At 46.8% G+C, this 25207-nt stretch overlaps 10 protein-coding genes across 10 annotated transcripts; 4 read left to right on the forward strand and 6 right to left on the reverse strand.

Moving 5' to 3' along the window:
- Positions 1–306: 306 nt before the first annotated feature.
- Positions 307–1758, reverse strand: BDV27DRAFT_41473 (uncharacterized protein). The gene is made up of 2 exons (XM_032076573.1): positions 1457–1758; positions 307–1394 (listed from the first exon to the last, which is right to left on the reverse strand). The coding sequence occupies exons 1-2, from the start codon at positions 1703–1705 to the stop codon at positions 897–899; spliced, it is 747 nt and encodes a 248-aa protein (XP_031923451.1). The 5' UTR covers positions 1706–1758; the 3' UTR covers positions 307–896.
- Positions 1759–2914: 1156 nt separating this feature from the next.
- BDV27DRAFT_41479 (ankyrin repeat domain-containing protein) lies at positions 2915–3752 on the forward strand. Its single transcript, XM_032076574.1, has 2 exons — positions 2915–3609; positions 3665–3752. The coding sequence occupies exon 1, from the start codon at positions 3098–3100 to the stop codon at positions 3587–3589; it is 492 nt and encodes a 163-aa protein (XP_031923452.1). The 5' UTR covers positions 2915–3097; the 3' UTR covers positions 3590–3609; positions 3665–3752.
- Positions 3753–5833: 2081 nt separating this feature from the next.
- On the reverse strand, positions 5834–6770 carry BDV27DRAFT_167874 (N-acyl homoserine lactonase family protein; the record flags this gene model as incomplete). The annotated part of the gene is made up of 3 exons (XM_032074620.1): positions 5834–6270; positions 6317–6677; positions 6729–6770. 3 exons carry the CDS (start codon positions 6768–6770, stop codon positions 5834–5836), a joined length of 840 nt encoding a protein of 279 aa, XP_031923453.1.
- Positions 6771–7622: 852 nt separating this feature from the next.
- Positions 7623–8896, reverse strand: BDV27DRAFT_167876 (NmrA/HSCARG family protein; the record flags this gene model as incomplete). Its single annotated transcript, XM_032074621.1, has 5 exons — positions 8789–8896; positions 8228–8713; positions 7979–8168; positions 7748–7920; positions 7623–7691 (listed from the first exon to the last, which is right to left on the reverse strand). The coding sequence occupies exons 1-5, from the start codon at positions 8831–8833 to the stop codon at positions 7623–7625; spliced, it is 963 nt and encodes a 320-aa protein (XP_031923454.1). The 5' UTR covers positions 8834–8896.
- A 542-nt stretch (positions 8897–9438) lies between these two features.
- Positions 9439–10535, forward strand: BDV27DRAFT_167878 (SDR family oxidoreductase; the record flags this gene model as incomplete). The annotated part of the gene is made up of 4 exons (XM_032074622.1): positions 9439–9610; positions 9674–10205; positions 10272–10371; positions 10464–10535. Exons 1-4 carry the CDS (start codon positions 9571–9573, stop codon positions 10533–10535), a joined length of 744 nt encoding a protein of 247 aa, XP_031923455.1. The 5' UTR covers positions 9439–9570.
- Positions 10536–11093: 558 nt separating this feature from the next.
- BDV27DRAFT_161725 (RidA family protein) lies at positions 11094–11589 on the reverse strand (the record flags this gene model as incomplete). The annotated part of the gene is made up of 2 exons (XM_032073263.1): positions 11094–11425; positions 11478–11589. The coding sequence occupies 2 exons, from the start codon at positions 11587–11589 to the stop codon at positions 11094–11096; spliced, it is 444 nt and encodes a 147-aa protein (XP_031923456.1).
- Positions 11590–12194: 605 nt separating this feature from the next.
- Positions 12195–13493, reverse strand: BDV27DRAFT_161726 (uroporphyrinogen decarboxylase; the record flags this gene model as incomplete). Its single annotated transcript, XM_032073264.1, has 4 exons — positions 12195–12268; positions 12325–13245; positions 13341–13382; positions 13439–13493. 4 exons carry the CDS (start codon positions 13491–13493, stop codon positions 12195–12197), a joined length of 1092 nt encoding a protein of 363 aa, XP_031923457.1.
- Positions 13494–14279: 786 nt separating this feature from the next.
- BDV27DRAFT_161727 (fungal specific transcription factor domain-containing protein) lies at positions 14280–16360 on the forward strand (the record flags this gene model as incomplete). Its single annotated transcript, XM_032073265.1, has 4 exons — positions 14280–14930; positions 15031–15200; positions 15267–15565; positions 15615–16360. 4 exons carry the CDS (start codon positions 14280–14282, stop codon positions 16358–16360), a joined length of 1866 nt encoding a protein of 621 aa, XP_031923458.1.
- Positions 16361–17978: 1618 nt separating this feature from the next.
- On the forward strand, positions 17979–20293 carry BDV27DRAFT_161728 (uncharacterized protein; the record flags this gene model as incomplete). The annotated part of the gene is made up of 2 exons (XM_032073266.1): positions 17979–18555; positions 18618–20293. The coding sequence occupies 2 exons, from the start codon at positions 17979–17981 to the stop codon at positions 20291–20293; spliced, it is 2253 nt and encodes a 750-aa protein (XP_031923459.1).
- Positions 20294–21410: 1117 nt separating this feature from the next.
- BDV27DRAFT_167880 (bifunctional pyridoxal-dependent decarboxylase/aldehyde reductase) lies at positions 21411–24562 on the reverse strand (the record flags this gene model as incomplete). The annotated part of the gene is made up of 5 exons (XM_032074623.1): positions 21411–22175; positions 22238–22475; positions 22974–23477; positions 23529–24459; positions 24514–24562. The coding sequence occupies 5 exons, from the start codon at positions 24560–24562 to the stop codon at positions 21411–21413; spliced, it is 2487 nt and encodes an 828-aa protein (XP_031923460.1).
- Positions 24563–25207: the final 645 nt, after the last annotated feature.

Raw genomic sequence — 25207 nt, forward strand, 5'->3', positions numbered from 1 at the left:
GGGCCGCTACTCTGATAGTTTCCTATACTAGTAGTTTATATTTTTGTCTATTACTAAGATTTATTACTTTGAAAAGTATAGGAGATATATATTCTATAAAGGGTGTATAAAGGTTAGTATAACTATAGTTCCCCTTTTCTCTACGCGAATTGAAAGGGTTTCTAGACACCATCGTTTACCCTAGATACGCTCCATAAGTTGTTGTAGAGGCGAGCCACCTTGCATAGGCTGTACTTCCTTGGGCCATGGCGTCCACTAGTATCTAGGGCTCGGTCATCATAAAGAGCCATAGTGATAGCTCTTCGTCAGAGATTGGGTTTTGCTAATGATATACACTCACAAATGCGGATAATACCACCGGGATGAGCCCGTAACGAATGCAAGGTAACTATCAAGTGATGACAGTGATTGATTACGAGGAACTAGCATGCGTATCTGTTGTCCGTTAAGCACGTATATACCTTTTTGAATAGATCGTATCATGCACTTGCGATGTCCTCCACCCTGGCCAAGATCCGTTCCCGATTAGCATGAGGGTCATCGTCTCGAATGCTGTTATAGTCGACTAGCCAACAGAAGGGGACTTTATTTCCCTTTCTCAAGACAATGATGACTTTATGACCCCAGGATCATGACCGCGATAGGGATTTAGGTCAAGTAAAAATTTCGAGAGCATCTGTAGGAGACTCCCGATGCCCCTTAGGCAAGGAATCTTGAGTTAAGATCCTAGGCATGGCGGCATGTTGGCACGTCAGGTGGGATTGCCTCAGTCACAGCCTAGTCATGATTTCTGGAGGAGTCGGATCACCTTCGACTTTGGGTCACGCGAAAGCGATGGGGGATAAAGATAAACTGCTGAATCAGCACAGAATATTCTGTCCGATGGCAGCTGCAAATCATTCAGCCAAAAGCGGCCGAGGAGAGGTTGCAGGGTCAGCCCAATTTTGTTGGGCATCCGGAGAACCAACGTCGATGAGCGGAGTCACTCCATCCGAAGGCCCCTGTGAAGAAGGTGTCCCAATCCCATCTAAATACCGCGGTGCCGCTGGAGATCCCACGTCAATTAAAGGAGTCATTTCATCGGAGGGCCCCTCAGCGGCATAGTTCGAGGCTTCCTCCTGAAGATGACACCACCTCACAAACCAGTCCGCGTAGGCATCTTGGGCGACATTCGTCGCATAGGTGTCATTGACCACCAGGACAACCTTCCGTACGCCACTCACATCGGTTTCCTGTTCCGAAAGGGCACCAAAACGAGTCGCATATCGGGGAAGGGTGCCGCCTTTTGCATAACCCGCCTCGAGGGCCGACATGAGTAGCTCCTCTTCCGCTAGATAATCCTCTTGTCGCCAAAGACGTTCTTTTCGAGCGATGTCGGCCAAGATACGGCATGCCTATATACAGTCAATGTTTCAATGTGGGATTCTCCCTCTCAATAGCCATGTGGGCAACGCACCTGAACTAACAATGCAACGGTACATATGAGAAGTACCGCACCGCACAGCATCAAGATACACTTATCATACGTGGATAGTATCCTATGCGAACTTGATAGAAATCCATCATCGCTCCATTCATTGTGCATACTTCCATGGTGCGCCGTCGCATTGGTGAAGGACAAGAAAGCCAAGAATAGGACAAGCTTTGGAATGCGAAGGTTTATCGACCCACTGAAGCCGAGGACACGGACCATGAACAAACCCATCAATATTCTGAATGACAGGAACGAGAGCCTTTTCGTAGTTGAGGCGATCAACAATGCCGTTTGTGAAGAGATAATAGGAGGGGTAATGATAGGAAGGAATTAAGATTCTTTTTTTTTGTTCTTTTTGTTTCTCTTGGTACTTTTCTTCGAACCCCGCGCTAATGATCCCTGTCGGTAATCCTTCTCAGTCATAAATTATAATACCTAGCCAACATTCGTCGGGGAACGGAGAGACTCCTCCGTCGGGTCGGCAAGGTACTCCTTCGGGTTAAATTGTAATAAATCCTCGTTGCCAGCACAGAGTAAATTAAGATCAGAGCCAGTCAGAGAAGTCAGGAGCTCCCATGTGCGAAGACTGACTGGTTGGTGCCCCACCTGGCATGCACCGCCACTGGTGCATTAGGGCTTCTTTTTAAACTCTTTGATAGGAGGCTCGCTTGGCTAAGAGTTTAGCTATCGTCAGTAAGGCTATCTACTACGTCAATGACGAGCGGATGGACTTGTCTAGCTCCTCTCTCGGCGGTTTCTTCTGTCAGCATACGCGTTAAAAAAGATTCGTCATCCCTTAGCAATCGAGTCGGGATGATTCATTGCCATTTAAGACTACTACTACTACTACTACTACTACTACTACTACTACTCCTCCCCAGACCCTCTGCGGAGTCTGGAGATTGACGGAATTCTGGAGATGGAGAACTCCGGAGTTTACCCATAAGTCCAATTTAGGAGGGACTTATATTCGGTTAAAAAGCGTCTTAGCTACTCTGGGCCATTCTGAGCACCGTTGTCCCGCTCAGTCTCCACTTTTCTAAATCGACCCATACTAACGTAAACTTAACTCGGCGGAAAAGGCAGCTAAACTAGTCCCGACCTCGATACGAACGATAACCAGAGCGAATCAGATCACCACGTGCGCGGTTCGAATGGAAACATTGACTCGACAGTCGAAGCATCCGACTCATCTCTCGTCCGCTGTGAGTGGATACTTCACAAGTCCCGTAGAACTCGGGTCTCATTCCACGGGCTCCGAGATGAACATTAGGCCCAGGAAGGCAGGTGGGCATGTGCTTGTCATGAACAAAGGAATCGCGACCTTGGGTGTCGGCGGGAAATTCCCCCGTTTCTGTAGGGGGCGTCAATGAACGAGGCGACAGTTGTATGCGTCGGTTACTCAAGGTATAGCCTACCTGGTCCCATAATAGGAGTACGAGGTGGTAGCTGCAGCTAGCCACCAGCTTCTGAACCTTGTCACTGATTGAAATAAAAAGAGAAGAATGTCCTCTTGAATCATTGAGAACTGAAATCTTTGCCTTTTGTAAGCTCGCCAGAAACTAGCTTTTTATTTTTATTATTATTATTATTATCTTTATTATTTCTATACCATCTCTAGCCATGGGTTCCAACATGGCTTTTCTCTATGCTGCCACTATCGGCGATGCAACTACCATTGAGAATGAATATCTTAAAGACAAGACAGTCCTCACTGCCAAGGATGCCGACGGCCGAACAGCCCTCCATTTAGCAGCACTTCACAAGGACGTCAAAGTCCTCGAACTGCTACTCAACTATGGGATCCAGCCATCAACCACCGACAACCGCGGCCAAACTGCATTACACATCGCAGCCCAGCTATCCTCCCTCCCCATCGTCGAACTCCTCCTCAAGAGAGGTGCCCATTGGTCGATCCGGGACCATGACGGAAATACAGTCCTCTCCTACGCCTACCAACAATATTCCCCTGATATCCTGAGCTGTTTCCTTCAATACACACCCGCCCTTCCCACAGAGATCCCCTGTGGACTGACGCCAGAGATCGTTCTTCGATCCTCCGCGAGCAGGAAATGGACTCCTATCCAGATCAGTGTCAACGCGCACGGCCGCTAGGGTTTGTGGAGTTATTATCGGTAAGTGGGAATCGGGAGACATCTGAAACCGCTCCACTAACAAAGAGTCCCCTAGACCACTTTCAAAGCAAAAATAATACTTCCATACACTTCGGAAACTTGAGTTTTGCCGATAAACAAGTGATGATCAGTTAATTCACCGGATGACCGAAATTGAACTACGTATCATGACTTTTTCGGCCAATACGAGAAATTCGGACAGACATTCAGACCGTGTCAACAAGAGGGCCGACTCCACGAAGAGACCCCTTCTACAATAACGTGGATAGCATCACCATCGGTCGCGTCCAATATCCTCCTGCAGGACTTTTACTCATTTGGTAGAAAGTCATCAACAATCGTTTTTCAAGACGACATGTGATCAAAGAGGACCGATAGGGCCAACAGCGAGACCGGGGAATATATATATATATATGTATCTGTGTGCCTTGGAGTTTTGTCATTATCTCGGGCGTTGAGATTTTTTGTCGGGGGGGAACCTTCGCTTGTGGGTGGGTAAGGTGGTGGAGACTTGTATCAGGGAGAATACATCCATGCATTTTTAGGTAGAAGCAAAGTAGTCCTATTGGACCATCCACCTAAATCCATAACAATAACAATTACTCCTTTGGGAATGTTCCGGGCTTGTCGGCCAATCAAACCTTGTATAGCAATACGCTAGAATCTCTCGGGGAAACTGTTTATTCGAGGTTGATGAATTTCGCCAAGCATCGGACCAACAGAGGAGGTTGTCTGGACAATTTTTATAAATATATCTAGATATAACCACGTTCTTTCGAAATTCGAAACCAAAGAATGTATAAAAGTATATGTTGTACTTTCACGCACCCGTATTGTCCACAGGCGCCAAGCAAGCTCCAACCAGCATAGGTCTATTAGGGCATCACGCGACAGATGGAGACATACACATTCTACAGAAATTAATCCCAGAAAAGTGAGCAATGGCTGAATGCTGTTTATAGTCGCGTGGTTAGGGTGAGTATCTCATATTACATAAGAATCGCTCTATATGACTACCATTCCCGCATTACTTTCTTACCTTAGTTGTTTAGTTAGGACTTTATATATCATGCTTCTCTAGGTCTTATTGACTAATAGGGACAAGGCTGCTCGTCTCCACATATGTCTATTCCGTTACTTTAATCTATTCTTGGTTTATTAACTATTGAAATATAACGCGTGCAATCATTCCCCGCGCTCAGCCCAGCTTATCACACACAGACCCATGTATCCATAGCGCTAGTGCCATAACCGCCGCTCTAGAATACCAACCGAACACGAGGTATCATCAGCATGAGCATTTCACCTGTAGGCTCTCCCAAGAAGATTTCTGCTAACGGAGGTGTGGGACGTTGCGCGGCTTGTGGAATAAGGCACTAACCTTAATCAACTTACAGTTTCTATTAGTTCCAAGCCAAGGTCGTGACTACTGTGACATTATAAATCTTAATAGCCCCCGCCGCAATATAGTGGAAATGCGGGGACACATAGCAGATCATACTCCAAGGATTTATGGCCCCAAGCCACCAAAGTCAAAGAAATGACGGGTCCACTTCATCCTCTTTAGTGCTTTGGTCAATTTCCTTTAGTATAGGCCCTAGCGCACGGGAGCCTGCATTTATTCTGTCTTTAAAAGACAACATTTGCTATACTGGGGTGAGACGTGCTTCATGCACCAGTTGCGGCCGTCTCACGCTGCCCTGGAGTGGAAAGAGAAATAAAGACTACATTGAAGCGGATGAGGGGGGGTTTATATCTTCCTATGAATCGCTGGAACAACCTCGTCTTCCAAACCATCTGACCAACAGCCCCACTTTCGTACGACCTACTGTGGTGGCATGTTTTGACAAGTTTCTATAAATGACGTTGCGATATCTTCAACTTACCAAATTGACAGAAAAGTTGTTTCTATACCATATCCACAATAAAGCACGCACAATACTCCTGTAGGACCGACAACCCATTCCCAATCACAAATTCCCTCGACAACCACCTATCAATCATTATATCAGCTTTCCGGGCCGGATTGAGTCTCTCAGACTTCCCAGAGTTAACTATCTGGTAATGTTTCGGAATGCTTAAATCGATGAAATTTCCTGACCTAGAGTATCGACAGCATATGCGTACTTCTATGGTATGTAGATACCACGAAGCATTTTTTTTTAGTAAAAGCTAGAATCGATTCAGAGAATAAAAGTTCTTCTCTAAATTCAACGCTCTCCTTTCATTCCAAATACTTGGGGCTTTTCTCAAACATTTCAAAATAACTCCTTTCATGGCCTAAACAAACCCTTGCATTCGTCCGTTGCACCAGTCTCCTTACGTAGTCTCTGCTTCGAAACCACTCGGAATAGTCCCGCATGAGAAATCCCGTCGGTCTTCCATCCTCATAATTTTCCTTCACATGGAATAGATCACCGGTCAGGACAACGCTACCGGAACTCCGAAACGTGAGCTCAAGAACAAGCGATCCTTCCGTATGTCCCGGACATCTATGTACAGTAACTCCCCTCCAGAGGGTTACATTCTGCTCCGAGACAGTCTTCCAGTTCAACAGATCTGCTCGTAAGTAATCTGACAGAAATAAACCACTGTCGATTCCAGTTGCACACGACCAAAAGGCATTCTTGAGTTCAGCTTCATGACACCAGATTTCCACATCTATTCATTGTCAGCTAGCATTCAGCAACAGACGCCATGCACTAACCAGTTCCAAAGAAGTGCTCTAAACCTCCGGCATGGTCGAGATGCAAGTGACTCAATATGACAGCCTTGACATCACTAATTTCACCTGCGCCGGTGGCTTTAATAGCGGCTGGAAGAGAGTGGATACCCTTGTCCCAAATCCGAGGTGCACATTCCAGAAATTCTTTGTCCCATGACTTGATCACATCCTCGCGGGACCCAGTATCGAACAGAATGAGACCCACGTCTGGGTGGTAGAGTAGACCTGCGATCATGAGGCATGGTCGGGTCTCATTGGTTTGAGGCTCTGTGCCGTGGAGGGGAACGTTGGCCCCTGATAAAACGTACGAGGCGTCGATATCAAGGATTCCTAGATCGAGAAACTATTTCTGATTAGCTTTGAGATTTATTCACTGAAATGGGAAGAGTGTTACCCAGAGCTTAGAACCAGCTGGGAGAGCTGATGGTTGGGCCATCGTTAGTATTGCTCAATGGTAGGCACTTCAGAAAGATATTTGCAGGCCGCTAGAATGGGAAGTATTTCAATCGCAGCGTAAGGTCACTGATAAGAATGCCACAGTTCCCAGATCACAGGGGCTACTCTTATAGATATATTCTCAAGGCGGATTAGCACTGCCTCATACCTATTCTCCGTCCAGTTCCGACCTGCCGATAATATAGTTCCATAAAGCCGTCTACCTACCGCAGATTTATTCGCTCTGGGACTAAAATACATTCGGAGATACGGAAATAGCTACGAGTAAGGCGATAACCTCTTGTATGTACACGTGTCGTTTCAAAGCCGGCTGCTCGCTTATTCTTCTGAAGACTTCATCGATTAATTTAAGTAAAGAATATGACAAGTCTCAGCTCTGTGCTCGGAGAGCAGGACCCCATTATATGGGCTTGAATAACTGTCCAGCATCACCCACAGGTGGATAGAAAGCCGTTTTATGATTTTTGTGATTTTTTGGTAAGATAGGCCTTTATGAATTGAAATATTCTGCAGGATAAATTAGACTTTTTAGCTTTTGCGTACTACTACTCCAGTACGACCAGTAGTTTACGGGTATAGATACAACTATAAAGTAAAGAAAAGCATCTCTCCGCTGAATAAGCGGGAGTGAGCATGATTGTGGCTGGCTTTGGATATTATCATGTACTAGTCGATACCTAGGACTTTCCATTTTGCTTTCCTTTTCCGATCAGGACAAAATATGCAAAGATATCCTATGTAATGTGTCGTGACCAGCCCTGGCACCGTTCAATTACACACAATGCCGTAAGACATGACTAGTTGAGAAAGTTCAATACAATATCTAGAAATTCTATAGGAATCTGCGTAGATCATTCTCACGAATGAACTCCGACCAGGTTTGAAGTGAGAGCCCAGGAATCTAAATGCTGTCAGCCACTCTTTGAATAACCGACACGGGCAGACGGAGTTACATACCTCTCTGGCTTGCACAAATTCCGGGTTGGCGTAAACATTACCAAAGAGCTCAAACATCATTAATTGTTCTGCGAAGTCCAGCGCGATTTCAGGGGACATGCCGTCCCGAGATTCCAGAAGCTCCTGACATTCGCTGCTGCTGAGCTTTTGGTACTTCGTGGGCACGTTGTACTCTGTAGTAACAGGTTAGAGACTATTCCGAGAGCTATATTACTTGATAAGGTAACATACGTGTTCCGATGCTCGCCAACTTTTCAGACTCAGATAGTGCCTCCGAGTAGAATGCGATTGTTTTGGTAAAGTAGGTTGAACCGGCCTGGAGAATGCTGTGCACAAGTTTACCGGTGTCGGCGATGGCGACATTAGGCATTACCGTTTCTGGGCTGTGGGGGAACGATAAAGTGTAGACCCCGCTCGCATCCTGTTGGTAATGAGTGAGAAGGATCATACATGGAAGACCTAGTATCATGTCATGCTCACCTTCTTGGGGAGATATCTATCCGGGGTAGTGATGCAATTTTCAAAGTAATTGGGGAACAACACAGTAGTGGTCTTTGCCCATAACTCTGGGTGTTCCTTCTGGATATACTCAGTGACCAAGCTCTTGCCCTTCCAGTGGTGGATATTGAGAAGCTGGCCGTTTGACAACTTGACAGGGTCGGGAAGGGCACTCCAGACAAAATGCTTCAGGGTTTCAGTCCGGGCTGCGGCATCCGCAATAGCGCGCCCTTGCGCAATCTCAGTGGTGGTAGATTGGGTTTGCCAGAAGTCAGTTAGCGCAAAGATACCACCAGCGCCAGCGAAAACCTGTGCGAGGGCATCGCTGCCGCTATTAAGGTCGGCAGACCGAACTTCTGCCCCAAGCGCGGCGAGCCTTTGGGATGCGGGCTTGCTTGGATCGCGCGTAAGAGCCCGGACATGATAAAGGTCCCGGTTTGCAAGAAGCTCTTTGACTACGGCACCGCCCTGTATTGTTTTATCACCAAGTACGTGTTACCAGGAGTTCACAAAAACGACATGTTCTGATTAGAAAGGACTTACCTGGGAGCCAGTGGCACCGATGACAACGATCGTTCGAGGAGACATTGCAAACTAGGCGTGTATTCGGAAAAGGAGATTTGTCCAACGAGCTGTACGTTTTCGACTGTTCGAAATCTGTTGTGTTATGTTATATTGTAGTTAGGGACGGGTGATCTTTATACCTTTTGAATGAAGACAAGTTGACCATTGAGCACGCTTTCTCAGCGGGAAAGCTCCCAAATATGCACCTATCCAAGTGGATCAATATATCCAAAGTGACTTCTACAAACCACCTCGGCAGCTCAACGTACATGAAGTAGCCGAACTTTCCGGAGGTATCACTTTCACTTCCAGCAGGAAGGCAAGGAAATTCGAGACTTGAACCGTGACCTTTGATCCACGGGGTCCTCCAAGGTGAAAAGCTATCGGCAGCAGAACGTGATAGTCATTCCCAGGAACTCAATAGAGTCAGTGGGCTTGACTTGGCATGCTCCACCACATCCACTAAGCTTGCGGATAGCGGGGCTGTCTGCAGAAGATCTGCTAACTTTTAAGAGGTTGACCTTGGGACCTGCGCCGCTTAATCATCGGGAACCACAAGCCAGCAGCCTACAATAACATTCATATTATAAGATCGCTAAAACCGTCTCGGTCCATTGGAGGTCGGGTTTCGGACATGCCCAAAACCGAGTAACATACTAGCATACTCTTTAAAACGTATTTTTATATAAATACAGTCTCGCTCCGCCCACGCAACGGAAGCCGGAAAGCTGTCTGGAATTCGATCTTGAGACGCATTGACCATGGCACAAACCACTGTCCTTGTAACAGGTGCAAACCGAGGTTAGTTAGAGATTTGAGGATAATCAACTCCTCCTATTTACTGAATCAATCCTACACTACCAGGTATCGGCAAAGGCCTAGTAACTGCATATCTTGCAAAAGCCAACACTACTGTGATTGCGACATGTAGGGAAGAGTCTGAACAGAATACAAAAGAGTTGTGCTCGCTTTCCAGAGGCCACGGCTCTAATCTCATCATTGTCTCTCTTACCCTTGATAAGCCAGATAGTGTCCTTGATGCAGTTTCCCAGCTACAAAGGCATCACTCCGTTGAAAAAATCGATATCATCATTGCGAATGCCGGAATATGCAATCACTACGGCCCCCTGGAACGCATGACGGATTCGGACTTGCTATCCCACTTTGACATCAATACGCTAGGGCCGATGAGACTATTCCGGGCGACTTTGCCGCTTCTACAAGCCAGCAGCCAACCCAAGTTTATTTATATCTCTTCTGAGTTAGCCAGCATCAGTGGGCTTGAGCACTCGTCGTTGACTGCGGCATACGGCGCCTCGAAGGTAGCCAGCAACTACCTTGTCAAAAAAGTCGACATAGAATATCCGGATGTGATTGCATTCTCGATTGATCCAGGGTATGTACTTGATTATACAAGTCTGGCAACATACAATTGCTAACCTAGAATCTGTGCCTGCTTTAGGTTTGTCCAAACCGATATGGGAAATCGCGGCGCGCAATGCAATGGGCTAGAGAAAGCTCCGATGACTATTTCCGAAAGTGTCGAGGGAATTGTTAATCAGGTATGTCAAGATAGTCGATTGACACTTCCTATCCTAGCAGAGTGCTGTAACAGGGGGATGGTTGATTGCTGATCTGCTAATCTTCTTGAAAGGTTGACAAAGCCTCCAAAATAACAACCTCAGGCAAGTTCATAAAACATAATGGTGAACAGGTGCCGTGGTAGACAACACGTAAGTTGAACATTATAAAGTCGACTGGGAATGAACGATTTGGTTTCGTAGAAATGGCCTTTACAAGTCGAAGAGTCGAATATATGTGACACTTGCTACTACCTGATATCCTACGAGCCAAAGTTGTACACTGTAACAGGACTCTTGCTACCCCACGTAAATATAATGGACTGCTGTAAGGGTGGATTCTTTTTTTTTTTTTTTTTTGCTTGGTATTATTCAACCTATTGACCTTAGAGTTGGTGAACGATAGCCTTAGACTTCTTGGAGCCGTGGATATTAAGGGCTGGTGAAGGTAGGGAATGTAGTTTATGGGGCACGTTAAACGCAACATTAGCGATTCTACACCGAATACCGATACATAACAATTTGTCTTCAACTTGGTCGTTGTAGGCTCGAAATCTAAGAAAGCCACCGCTGTTACACCGTGATGCCTAGCTAAGATCCAGCGACTCATTGCTATCTACAGATGACATGAATTTCTAATTTATGGTACAAGAGTCAGGCGGTGACCGAGCGTCACCGAGCCTGTACGAAGTCGTGAGATAGCCTCATTTTAACCAGATATCAACCTCAAGTTCAATGCGATGTTCAGGAAATGGCAAGCTCTCCACACCCACCATGGTAAACAATGGTTGATGATTCGGGCAGAACTTTTTGATATGACGCACCATCGTCTCCCTGGCCTGAGCCCTCATGGTAGACAAATCGACTAGATATGCATGTAGTTTGACGACATAATCCCAGCCCGTCTTCGCTTCTTCAATGGTGCGGCCTTCTTTCTTGAGTGTAAGAAGGATGAGATCGTTGATGTTTTGAAATGCTTGAGTGACTTCTTCCTCGAAAATGGGGGAAGTTTTCAGAGTCAAGGGATCCATTCCAGCTATGACACGGTTATTGAACACTCATATACAGGGTCAATTTGAAATACTTACTTTGGCCTGTAACTATCATTCTCTCGCCTATGACACAGGAGTCACTGAAGCCGTATTTGTCACGGCATTGTTCCCCGAATCCGGGTAGAGAATGATACTTGAATGTCGACATGTTTCTCGAAGTTGTGTTCTTTACGTTCCTCTGTTGAATACCAACTGCAGACCTTACCTTTCAATATTTATACCTTTAGACAAGAGCTATCCGTAGACCAAATTTAACCGCTTTGTCAGCGGGAAACACCTACCACTGGATGGGGTCCTGAAACTGGGTCTTGACGTTAACTGTCGGGATATCGGCGCAAAGCGGTGGGTCTGGAAGGAGGATCTCCTCCTGACGGTATGGAAAAGTGAAGAGCGAATTGGAAATTTGTGACTCATAGACTTCCTTCCTGCGACTGCGCAGTTGTCTAGATCTCAAGCACCAGGTACATTACGAGATGGTTGGCTATTCAGGAGAATCAAGCTCTTTACCACCGCCTAGCCAAACGCACAATAGAGTTGGCGATCAGAGAGATTCGGCTCCAAGCAAAGGGCTCTGTTTACATCGGGACGTGAAAGCACCTACTTAAAGAGGTATAGTGTGGAATTTACTAAGCCCTTCCATACTTGAATTCAAATACAAAATTCAATCCAAATGTGTTAAAATTAAACAAGATATCGAACATAGTCCTAGCCTTCCAGGTTGTGGGTAAAGTAGTATAGAGCACTGACTGACTTTCACGACGCCGTCAGGCGGTGGATCTCCTCAAAGAAGAATCTGAGATTTTCAGGATTGACAAGCGGAGTAATGCCTACCAATATTAGTCTATTACCGAGAGAAAGAATAATAGTATAAGGTTTACAGTACCGTGACCCAAATTCGCGATCCAAGGTCGACTGCCCACCGTGAAGCCCTTAACCATTGCTTCAACTGCTTCTGTTATGGCTACATGGTTTCCGTATAATACACTGGGATCGGCATTGCCCTGGATTGTGATGCGACCTTTCGTGACTCGAACAGCTTCTTCTGGATCATGAAGCCAGTCAAGGCTAAGGACATCATATCCTGACTGACATAGACTTTCAACGGCATACCATGCGCCTTTCGCAAAGACAGCCATTGGAATTGCCTCCAGGCCCATCTCTTCTAGCCTCCTAGGAAGGGTGACAGAGATATACCGCAGGTACGGAAGCGCGAATAAGTCAAAGGAGCTCGGTGATAGTTCCCCAGCCTTGGAATCGAAAACCTGGACAAATTGTGCTCCTGCCGCAATCTGTAAAGCAAGATGCTCTACACAGGTTTCAGCAACCCTCTGCAACAATACTTTCGATTCTGCTGGATAATTGTAGATCCACGCTTTGGACTGCCCTGTTTTGGTTTCTCCTCCTTCAACCATGTAGCAGAATAAGGTCCAGGGCGCACCACAGAAGCCAATGAGGGGGACACGACCATTCAGCTTTTGCCTAGTGAGAGTAATGGCTTTATAGACATACTCCAAATCCACACTTATATCGATTTGTTTGCGGGTTATTTTTGCATACTGGCTATCTTTCGGCGACAGTAACGGTTCCGGGAAATGAGGACCTTTCTTATGAATCATCTCAACATGCATTCCCAATGCCTGTGGGATAACAAGAATATCGGAGAAAATGATTGCGGCATCTATCAGGCCTTCATATCGATCTACAGGTTGAAGGGTCAACGTGGAGGCGATTTCAGGGTCCCGACAGCATTCGAAAAAGTCACGGTTTCCTTTCACTTCATGGTACTCTGGGAGATAGCGACCAGCTTGAGGTAATTAAAATTTTAGAAAAGAGCTTACAACGTTTGTATGGATTGACTGCGAGGGGGGTGGGAAGAGAATGAGGACAGGGAAAACGTACCTTGTCGCATGACCCATATTGGAGGACGTGGAATACTCTCGCCTGTCAATGTGTTAGTTCCTGCGACGCCCATATAAGTACTTCAAGTGACAGTATACCTTTCGCGGCTCGTAGCAGAAGATCATTCTTTAAGGGCGCGAACGTTTCTTTCATCTCCAGAATGTTACTTGGTAAGAGTGAATATCACAGAAGCCATAAGTGAACTGGACTGAAATCAGGAATATTGCATTGGCAAGACCAATGTAATGAAGACCAAATAAAGCATTATTAGGTTCAATTCCAGTCTGAGTTAGCCACATGATTTTTTTTTTTTTTTTTTTTTTTTTTTTGATCGCGGAATTAAGGGCTATATTGATAATCCTTAGTCATTTGAGTTGAACCCTGGCGCAAGAAGAATATTTGTATTGGTAATGATTAATCATCTGAGTTGAACACTGGATAAGCCTGAAGAAGACTAATATTAGAGAGTCAAAACACGCCTTTGAAGAAAAAGCAAAGGCTGGACCCAACCCTGGCCAGATCCATGAAAGCCATCATCTTCATCCCGCTGATTAAGCGGTGACTTCAATCGTTGGTTCTTGGCATGGAAAGTGACGTCTAGAACAGCGTGTTTTTCACATCACGGAAAAGCCTGGTAGTTTTAGTGTCGCAGAACAAATTGATGGCTGTCTGACAACCACAAGATAACTTCTTTGTCTGTTGATCTTAGTCCCAGTGTTCTCCTCTCTCCAAATGGCCGACTATGACCCCCCACCGAGGCCAACTGGATACCGACTCCGAATGGCATGCCAAGAATGTAGGAAGCGGAAGATCAAGTGTGACGGTGGGAAGCCCTGCAATATATGCCAGCGAAGGGGTACGTCTTGTTTGTACCGCGATATCGTGCGCCGAAGAATGAGACGACACCAAAACAACAAGCATGAAGACGCTCCTACAAAGATGCCTAAACTACCTAGCGGCATATGTGAGGCCGAGAATGCACAGTCGCCTAATGAAGAACTATCAGCTTCAAATATCCCACACGATCAAGGATCCACAGTCAAATATAGTTTCAACCATGGGGTCTCGGCCACAGATACAGCATCTCCACTCACCACGGTGCAGCTATACTACGGTTCAACATCACAATTTGCCTTCATGCATGAGTTCCATCAGGAGATGATGCCCGATCGGGCCGACCAGTCTAATGAGACTCGAGGGGGAGTTATGGAGACGGGGCCTGGACTGGATATGTTCAACTTTCGGCCAATTTTCTTTGGTCGCCCATTCGAGACCGATGGTGTTTCAGGAAAGCCCGGTGATGGAGGAACTGGAGAGCTTGTTGTCCTCATCGACAAAGACCTAGCAAAGACTTTCTTGGAACGGTATTTGTCGACGTCATATTACTTGGCAACATTTCGACCAGCGGAAAATTTTCGTCGACATTTGGAGAGCTTATATAGTCCAGTACCTGGATCTGAGATCGATACGTGGTCCCGGTTAGTTATCTTCATGGCCTTAGCCCTAGGCTCTCTAGGCACAACTCACTGCGAATGGGGTGATATTCTGTTCCAAAGGGTCAATGATACTATTACCTCGATGAGTGATGTGGTGAATCTTTCCGCTGTCCAAATTTCGTTATATATGATAAGTTTTCCTCCCAAGTATTTCTGTTGAATTTATTTTCTGATGTGCCAGTTAACAAGCTCAGTTCCAAACTGAACAAGGGAGATTCAATTCCTCATTCTTGCATCTTGGTACAGCAGCCAGGAAGGCTATCTCTGCCGGGCTGCATAAAGAGCCCCCAGCGAACAGTGACGATGGTAGTGAAAGCGTCGAAGAGAGACGAGATACATTCTGGTCACTTTACTTTTATGAAACGTTTGTTCTATTTACACACTATAGCTCCTTCTGGTGCTGAGATTTCGAATCGTTAACAAGCTTTAGTTGGGTAACATTCCACCTGGGCAGACCAAGCGCCATTTCACCAAGAGATATCAATATCAAACCCTCCGCGAATCCATTCTTACAAACTCTGGTTACTCTGTGCCAGGTTATTCACCGTTCAGTGGATGGGATAAACGGCCAACATGAGAAATCATTGCTACAGATGTGGCACATAGCTAGATCCGTCATGGACAACCTACGGACCTACGATGCCTGCATGCGCCGCGCGCTTGGTACTGGCCTATCTAGTAAACCTCGGCCAGGAAGCCTAGGGGTACAACAGACAATATTAATAACATGTATGCTCTCTATGTGTTGCTTTATCAACGGGAGTTACTAATTGTACAGTATACTACCATGTCATCCTTCTAACATATCGACCATTCTTACTCTTCCGTCGACGATGGCACCGGACTCCCCATGACCCAGCCCAGGCGGCAGGGGCAGGTGCACAAATGCCCAACTGGCTAAACGAGGCGTGTAACTGTGCCCTTAACGCTGCTTGTCGAACTATAGAATATCTGTGTGAAGCAGCCCTCACAAATGAGCTTGTCAGAGTACGTTACTGCCTTCTTTACTGGGACATTGAATTTAAGGAATGGCAGGAAGCCCGCTATCATGGTTACTTCTTAAGTAGTGCCTGTTTCGTCCTCGCCTACAATATTGTCCACGGAGAAAATGAAAGTTCAGTTCCATCTTACATCCCTTGGATCCATGCTGCGATACGCTGTCTCGAATCGATGCGACCTGGAGATCCCATAAACACTTTCATTGCCGCCATCCGAAACATTCTAACGAAAATTAGTTCTTTATGTCAGTTGCGCCAGTCAGCGATGAAAGATAAGCTCTTTGTACCCGACTTTGAACAAAGTCCTCCGTTTGGTATACCCAAGCTCGGAGACGGGGTGGGCAATGGAGAAACTCACCAGCCTCCGTCTGACGAGGTTGAACCAGTGTGTCATTTTTCAGAAGAGCTCTGTTCGACAAGCATAGATTTGGATCATGTCAGTGAAGTAGATCTTGCCGTTTCCTACTCTGGCTGGACTCGAAATCTCAACTATGAACTTGGCGGCTGTTGTTTCGCCTTGTCTTAATATGGGTTGGCGATGAGCTTTGTTCAGGCTGACAAAGCCGTTCCTGGTCAAATGAAAGATGCAATTATTATATAGAAAGAAGAAGCACGCCACCGGTCCCCAAGTAAATAATGTTACTACAAGGCAGGTCATAAAGAAGACATGCATCATAATACCCCTTCTTGCTTCAACATGAACTAAGGCCTGACAATCGAAAATCTTGTTTCCGCATAGATAGCTTTCTCTATCTTTCCTCAGTAATCTGTACATTTTTAATTTCACGTCTCAAGTCAAGAGATAACCTCAGTATAGACTAAAGACTTTTGCAATTCCTCTGTAGCGATTGGAGCTTTACGCAACTGTTCACAGTTAATATTCTCCTGTGTCCTTTCTATCTGACATGGACATGTTACTATATCAGCCCCAAGCATGTAGTTCACCAATTAAGCAGATATTAACGATATAATCGAGAATGACGATATCCGTAGTTAGAACCATCCTATGTTGGATTGGCCAGTCATTATTGATTGGTGAATGTAAAACAGAGACATTGAGATTATTTCAGCTTCTCCCATAACATACTGCAAGTCCTTACTTATAACTTCTTCAGGTTAGGTAGAATAGTAGGTCTAAAAGAAGTCAGAGAGTTCATTCATGTCCGTCACAGCTGGAACCCAACTACTAACCTCGCTGATTCCCCCCACTTCGTGTATGTCGATCACCACATGTTGTTAAATTATGATAGATTATTGGTCCACTGTCCCGCCACCTAAGATGGGCAGCATGTGAACCAAAAGTGCTGCGCCTCTTGGAGTCTTGGCCCTGTAGGGGGCAGGATATCGACAGAAACTGTCAGTGTACGCTAGGTATATCCCAACTGCCCTCCATTGCCTGGATCACATTGCAGTATTAAAGATACCTGGGGTCGTGAACTGCAAGGTGGAAAGCTCACCTCGCTAGGAACCGCAACTGGTTTTCAGACGTTAGGGAGTGAGTTTAGTGATTGGCTTCATGACAGGGAGAGAACGTGACGGTTTATATGTCAGAAGTGGAAGGCGCACTGTCCACTTGGAATGTTTATATAACTAGTTAACTAATGTTATCTTAACTAAAGTGTGAAGTACAGAACTATTACACAAACAGATTTATTGGTCGATACCTTATACGGAGTAACCCATTCCGACATGTAGGGCAAATAAGGCACATGTGATTTAGCCTACCTTTTTGGCCGACAGGCGAGGTTCAAACAAGAGTGCGGGAAAAAGGGTCCCAATTTGTCTCGTGCTATTATCATCAAGTTGGGGTCGTGCCCCACAGCACTAAGGATGCATGAAGAGCGTGGGTCTGTTTTGGAGACGGACAACCGGCCACTCAGCAGCGCCTTAGAAACCACGGGGATGTATCGCCTCACTACTAGCGCCTTCTCCACCCTCCCTTCAGCCCTCAGAAGAAGGCTTGATTTTACACACAACATGTCGCGCATATTCTGTCATCATCACCACTGCGCCCCAATATGCAATCAGGCTGTGTTTAACTGTCCTATATATATAGTTCGCAAACAACCTCCAGCTACTAGACGAGGGATAAGTCAACCTACCCTTAAATCGTTGAGTACAAAATATGAAAATCAACAGGTAAAATGCACGATGATCGCGCTTTCCCAGCTACCATCTCGCCTGTCTCCACGCCTGGTCCCGAGCATCATTCAGTGGACAGCAACGACCAGCCCAGCCCCCCAAAATCTTCTGTTCCCCTGAAACGTTCCGTATACGTCGTGTACTTGATCCTGCTGTACGGAGCAGCAGCACTGTATGCTTGGGTCGTCATTTGCATCCTCGTTCAGCGCCCCATCGGTGGAAAGGGCTATGGACCTGACGCGTCCGACAGCATGCTCACTCACCCCGGTGATGGGACCACCCTAACCGAGGACCTAGATGCATCCTTCTCCAGGAGCGAGAGATATCTCAGGGCAGCGAGGATTGTCCAGTCGCTGGTGTCCGTGCTCACTATCCCATTAACATCTACGGTATGCTCGCAAGCCGCCGTAGTGTATATCCAGCAGAGGCGAGAGGACAACCAGCCAACCCTGAGACAAAGCATGGCCCTAGCAGACAAGGGGTGGACTGACATTGACCTCCTAACAAAACTCGTCTTTGGTGGTTGGACAAAGTATAAGTCTGGGTTGCTACTCTTTGCCCTGTTTTTACATCTTCTAGGTAAATTTATGGTCTTATCCTGCTACACCTGGTCTATATTCTTAGTATCCATTTTTCCGCAGGTGCTGCTATATCGCCTATACAGCAGCTTTTTCTCTCGTTCCACACGATCAAGCGTGCCACCGGGCTTCCCGTTCACCTCACCTATATTACAGATTTCACCGATCTGTTTCCAATGTCTGATTGGTCAGGCGCTGACGATGGACTCGATGCAACCAAGCTGAGACTCACTCTAGCATCCACGGTCAATACTGATATACAGCCGAGACTCTGGTCCTCTAGTACGGGCACAGTCACTCTCGGCGATAAAACTGGCGAAACGTCTTATTCGCCATTCCAGACAAAGTCCCAAAACACCCTCGCCAATATAACCACCATAGCTGACCCCTTTTGGGCCCAGCTCCCCTCCGGTACCAACACTGGATTAGTACGCCAGTTTGCTTCTCGCATCAATTCGACAGCCATATGGGAGAACAACTCAGCAGCCATACTTCCCGAAGACTGCAACCCTTCGTCCGACGCATTTTATCTCCGCTACGAATATAACAGTTCATTTTCATATACCGTCGAGATATGCATGCCCGGCAACATGTCACAATCTCCGTGGAAAGACCAAAGATCTCGACAAGACATTAGCGAGGAGTTGTATTTCAAAATGAGCTTTTCCGAAGGCTTTGAGCCACAGGTCACCCCAGGAGAATATTCGACGAAGCTAAAACTCCACACCACAACGGGCTACTTCGAACTTCCGAACTACGAGAATGGCCAGGTCCCTGGGCCGTTGATCGAAAATAGCCCCTTTGGAAATAACTCACACAGTCTCACTACTCGTGATCTAGACAGCGATACAGCGTGGAATACGCTCAACGCAACCACGAATGTGAGCAATGTCAAAAATAAAGGCCCGCTTCTCAATATCGCCATGGCACTTTTCGGAGAAGGGTCTTTCGCTGATGTGCAACACACAGCCTTAGCAGCGTATGCCAACTCGGGCATCATCTACCCTGGTTGTATTGGCCTCGTTCCCTTCATTACGCTTCTTGATGTGACCTACCATGAGTCGCCTACATTTTACCCCTGTCTAAAGGGGACATACCTTGAGAGTGATGCCCGTATTCATCGGGATAGCAATGTCACGGTATATGCAGACATTGCGATGTACTTTTTGCTTTTCTCTGGGGTCTCGTCTGGGCCATCTTCCGAACGAATACAGAATGCATTCACCTCGGCGGCATTTTTAGCCAACGACATGTTGATGATGAACAACTTCCAAAAGCAGACGATCGGTATATCCTACGATATGGGTGCCGATGTACAAAAACCGGACATTTCCCGTGGGGGAATTATCTTCGTCTCGATATTATTAGGACTTTTCTTGATTTGTCTTCTGGCATTGGCCCTCTATAGTGCGTGGGTTCCTCGATGGACCAAGACTCTCGACTCTTTCGCAATGCTGCGGATCGGGGCGTCGATATCAGAAAAGACTCCTCTGCTTGCGACGCTACATGTTGAGGGTATCAAGTCTCTCGACGAGACACCCGGTTGGATGGGGAACGCGTCCAATGGTGAGATAGGGGAACTTTGCCTAGGGGGAGAACGGCCACTCGCAAAGACGATGTATTATGCCGGCTATAACACCGATCATGGCGCTCAAGCAACAGCGACAACGAACCCCCCGGAGGCGATCAGACGAAAGGGGAAACTGCCTAGCAGTCATGCTCATGAGCAACGACTTTGAATCTTGATAGACAGGAGACTCCTGTCCCAAGTGAACAACACTAAACAATGTAGAGGTAGAAGAGAAAAATTAAAAACATACAACAGGAGGGATTCGCTGGTGGTCACCCACCCAACTACTAACCTCCCGGCGTGTGGCTTAAGTACGGCTGAGCGGACGGGAAGCCCTGTTCTCCACACCCTATGGTCGTATGTACTAGGTTTGTATAGTGTTAGATATATATGGTGTAAAAGGACATAAAAAGGAGTGTCTAGCTCTTCGTTGCCCTCATAAAGAATCTGGCTCTGGATAAAATAGAGTTGGAACCCGGGAATATTTCACCTACGGTTTTAGATATCTGCCACTAGCACTTCAGAAATTTGAGCACCTTTTTCTTTATCTTTTTTTGGTTCTGCTGAAGGCCTCTACCTATTTGTACTAGGTTATGGCTCCGATTGCTTTGTGGGTGATAAGCCATACTCGGTGTGAATCGTGGTCTTCCCTAACCCGAAGAGATATATATATCTTAGCTCCACCAGAAGCGCATTACAATTATCGACACATTGCCATGGCTTGACATCCTATGTATCCAGTGAAACCTGGGCATATAGTAATCATCAGATTACATAATATATAGACGTAAATATTACAGAGTAAAGGAATATGAATTGAAGATGTTCCTGATGGCAGTTATCAGTTATACTAGCTTCTTTCAGCAGGTTCATGAGGAAAAGTCCGCATTAGGCTTAGCTCAGAACTGTGCAAACCTTTGAAATTGTTCGCTAACCTTCTTTGGTATTTGTGGATCTCATAGATGAGTCTTGGCATATCCGGACCAATGAGAACCAAGAGCCTCGCGCTCATACTGTTGACATCATGGGAAGTACATAACAGCCTGCTGTTCCTGGCTCATGAAGTGTAGTGTCTATTCATGGCTTGAAATTGTTTAACTGTGTCTCGTGATATATACTGCATCAATGCCCTCAACTGCACACAGAGAGTGATGGTGTCTTATCTATCCCAGTGCTACGTCGGTGTCTTAAAGATCCCCTATAAACCACACAACAACTTGGACAACCACATACCGAATCATGTACTCTTGTAGTATCTCTATCTATAAATAGCCCCAATAGCAAAATCAAGCAAATGTCTTCTTAACCTGGCCCACCAAATCAACAACCGTCTCCTCAAAGCTCCTAAACTCCACACCTAACTCCCTCGTCACAGCCTCCCCATCCAACTTATACGCCTGAACAGGCTTCTTCCCACTCTCATAATTCCCCGTAACGGTCTCCCTGGCCCAGGCAAACCTCCCCTTAATAATATCCGCCGCCAACTCATACGAAAACGGCTCCCCAGAAGCAGGAACAAACCGCTTCCCACCAACCTCATTCCTCAACAAAGCCTGCACATGCGCCTCCGCCAAATCCCTCACATCAATCCACGCCGAAACCCTGGCAACAGGCAACGGTTCCGCCCCGGAAGCAACACTCCACAGCACCGCATTCGACTCGTTTAACCCCGCCACACCGCTTACAGGGTGCACGACAGGACCGAAGGTCATGGGCGGACAAAGCGTAACGAGATCGAATAAGGGCTTCTCCTGCTCGATGAACTTCCAGGCTTCCAGTTCGGCGAATTTCTTCGATCCCCGGTACGCTACTACCGCGTCCGTAGCGGGGTCGATGGCTTCTTCGTAGGTTAAGGGATTCCAATGGGAACCGGTGTAGGTGAAATCGCCCTCATATTTTCTGGAGATATCAACCACGGACGCAAACGAGGATGTAAGGACAACGCGTTTCACCCTGGGTTGTTTCGCCGAGGCGGAGAGGATAGATTTCACGCCGTTTATGGCCGGGATGATGAGTTCTTGTTCGTTGTTTTTAGTATCGTATGTGAATGGCTTTGTTGTAACCAGTTAGAAAGGATCGGGGTTAGAAGGCAGAATGATGGGTTGAGACGTACACTCGCGACGTGGATGACCCCGTCTATACCCTCCATGACATCGTCGAAGACTCCGATCTGCGAGAAGTCTTGTATCTCGACGAATTCGAGTCGGGAGGCATGTTGCGGCCTGGCGGCTTTCATTTGCTCGCCTTTTTGTTTGGAGCGTGTTGCTGCGCGGACGGTTAGGCCGCGTGCTAGCAGGTTGTCGACTACATGGGCGCCGATGAAGCCTGTGGCGCCTGTTACGAGGATGTGTCTGGGTCTTGTTAAAGGGTTCAGGAATTTGCGGGTTTGTGATTTGGGGCCTTACTTTGGAGTTGAGGGTGACATTTTTATGGTTTGTTGATCGGAGGGATAACGTTAAGGTGTTGGTTGTCTGCAAATGCATACTGTTGTGTATATGCAGGGAATTGATATCTGATGCGGGGATAACGGAGATACGCCGATCATCTCGGAACGTGTCCGACGTTCATGGGAAATGTGTGCGTCTGCCCTATATACTACTATTACAGGATTTATACATACATTGCTTTGATAGAAGCAAGGCTCGAAAATGAATTTAAATGGGGGTGCATTTAATCGAAGGACATGTACATAGTTCGTTTAATATCTAAAACAGACTAGAAGTAGTTTACTTTATAAAGATCATTTCACATTTATCATCAACCGGAGCAGCATGAACCACGCTCAATTCGATCGACCCAACACCTCGTCCGTAGTCTCAACAAGAATCTCAAACGCCCGACGGAGATACTTCTCATCTGCCGCCTCGTTGGCGCAGATGACGCGGATCGCATAGATACCCGAAACAACGGTGGAGGTGATGAAGATCTCGCCACGTGAGTTGATAAGCTCGTATACTTCCTTCGTAAGGGCATCGTGTTTTTCATTAGGCTTTGCGACAATAGTTCCATTGACTGCGGACCCATTGGCCTGGGCTCTGGGGTCCTTGATGCGGAAAACGGTCAAGCCGAATGCGGGTTTGGTGATGAGTTCAAAAAGATCGGACCGGCAGCGCACCAGACTTGTGAAATCCTCGCCTACTCGGATAGTTTTCCGGATGTGTGCCTTGAGTCCATTGACACCGTAGCTACGCATGACGAACCAGATCTTCAATGCGCGGAATCGACGACCGAGAGAAATGCTCCAGTTGCGGTAGTCGATCACCTGGCCGGATTCGGAGTACGGGTTGCGCAGGTACGCGGGGGTGATGTCCAGAGCATCAGTGAGATCGAATCGGTTGCGGATGAAGAGACAGCTACCCCAAGGTTAGTATGGACGACTGAAAGATAACGTGAGGAGCGCTTACCTTGCATCAAAGTTGACCAGCAACCACTTATGCATGTTGAAATTGAAACTGTCAACGCCTTCGGCAAGCTCCTTGGAGAGATACTGAAACTCATCCGCGACCAAGGCTGAACCGGCATATGCCGCATCGATGTGCACCCAGATCCGCTGCCAAGAAGGCTTCTCCTGGAGCACGGCAGTGATCTCAGAGATGCGATCAACAGCACACGTGCTCGTCGTTCCCATGCTTAGAGTGATATAGTATGGGGTCAAGTTGTCCTTGTCGCATTGCTCAAGAACAGCCCGTACATCGTCTCCGGTAAGCTCCATGTTATTCTCCAACTTGGCGGCGGCACTCCGATACCGAGTGCCTGCAATCAATGCGCCCTTTGCAGTGCTACTGTGCGCTTGGTTGCTTCCCATCGCAACCAGTCTGGGTCGGAGGTCCATCACCCTGTCCTCATACTCAAGAGTTCCCTCCTTCAATCCCTCGGCTAATGCCAGCTCGCGTACGCGCCGTTCCCGAGCAGCCACCATAACGGTGGCGATAGTATCACTGGCACTAACCTGGAGCACACCACCACCACGGTTCTCTGAAGAGCTCATAAAGCATTTAGGAAGGTTCAAAGCCTGCGCTACCCAGTCCAGGACAATTGTTTCCAGTTCCGTGCAGGCCGGGGAGCATAGCCAGTTGAATGCGGGGGCGTTGAACGCAGCTGAGTACATCTCACCCAGGATACTCGGGTAGGTAACCGTCGCGGGATAAAAGGCCATGAAGTTCGGATGTTGCCAGTGCGTCAGACCGGGTTTGATCTTGGTGTCGACGTCGGCCTGGATTTGCGACCATTCTTCTGGTTCTGCGGGGGGTTGCTCGGGGATTAGGGGACGGAGGTAGCCTGGGTCGACCGTGGGGCAGACGCGCCGGTCGGGGACACTATCAAAGTAGTTGATGACTGTATATATGGTTAGGGTTTATATATCAAGGGTCAAGAAGAGTTAGTGCTGACTGTCATCTACCGTTGCTTGCGCAGCGGCTCTGAACTGGTCGCGGTCCATCTGTGGTTGGTGAAATTGGTCGCAGTCAATCGGGCGTGTTGGGGAAGCCAACTGGGACGGGATCACTGAGAACAATTGGAGTTTTGGCTACAGGGAAGAAACGTGCGACAAGCTGGATGAGGGGATATATAGAGCCAAGTGAGGGCAGAGAAGGGAAGAGAAAATGGGACTCGGAATGACCGCACAAAGTGTTCCGATCCGATTAGATAAATGATCAAATTGTGGGGCAACTTGTCGTCTGCAGGGCGAGTTTTAGCAGTGATCGGAACAGTTCCGCATTACATGGTTAGCCACGTGCTGATAAGATACCGGATTAGAGTTGTTGTTTGTTATTGAGTCGGGTTTTTGATAGATTTAGGTCGACCCCGACCCAAGAAACCCGAAACCCGGTACTAGGCCTAGATAGGTAAGGTGACTAATGACCAAGCAACAGCCTACCTTTTCAGGTTTAGAGCGTAACTTAAAACCAATTTTTAAAGCTCTACAGAGTATATCTCTATTAATTGTATATATATATAATTGATAATATATTATCTTGATTTCCAGGTCATATGACTTTTGAGGGTTTCCCGGGTTTTGCGGGGTGGGGAACCCGATCAACTCTAAGCATATATATTTGGCAAGTTACAAAGGAATTCTTCTTGG

This window comes from Aspergillus caelatus (assembly GCF_009193585.1).
Source record: "Aspergillus caelatus strain CBS 763.97 unplaced genomic scaffold BDV27scaffold_215, whole genome shotgun sequence".
Lineage (NCBI taxonomy): Eukaryota > Fungi > Ascomycota > Eurotiomycetes > Eurotiales > Aspergillaceae > Aspergillus > Aspergillus caelatus.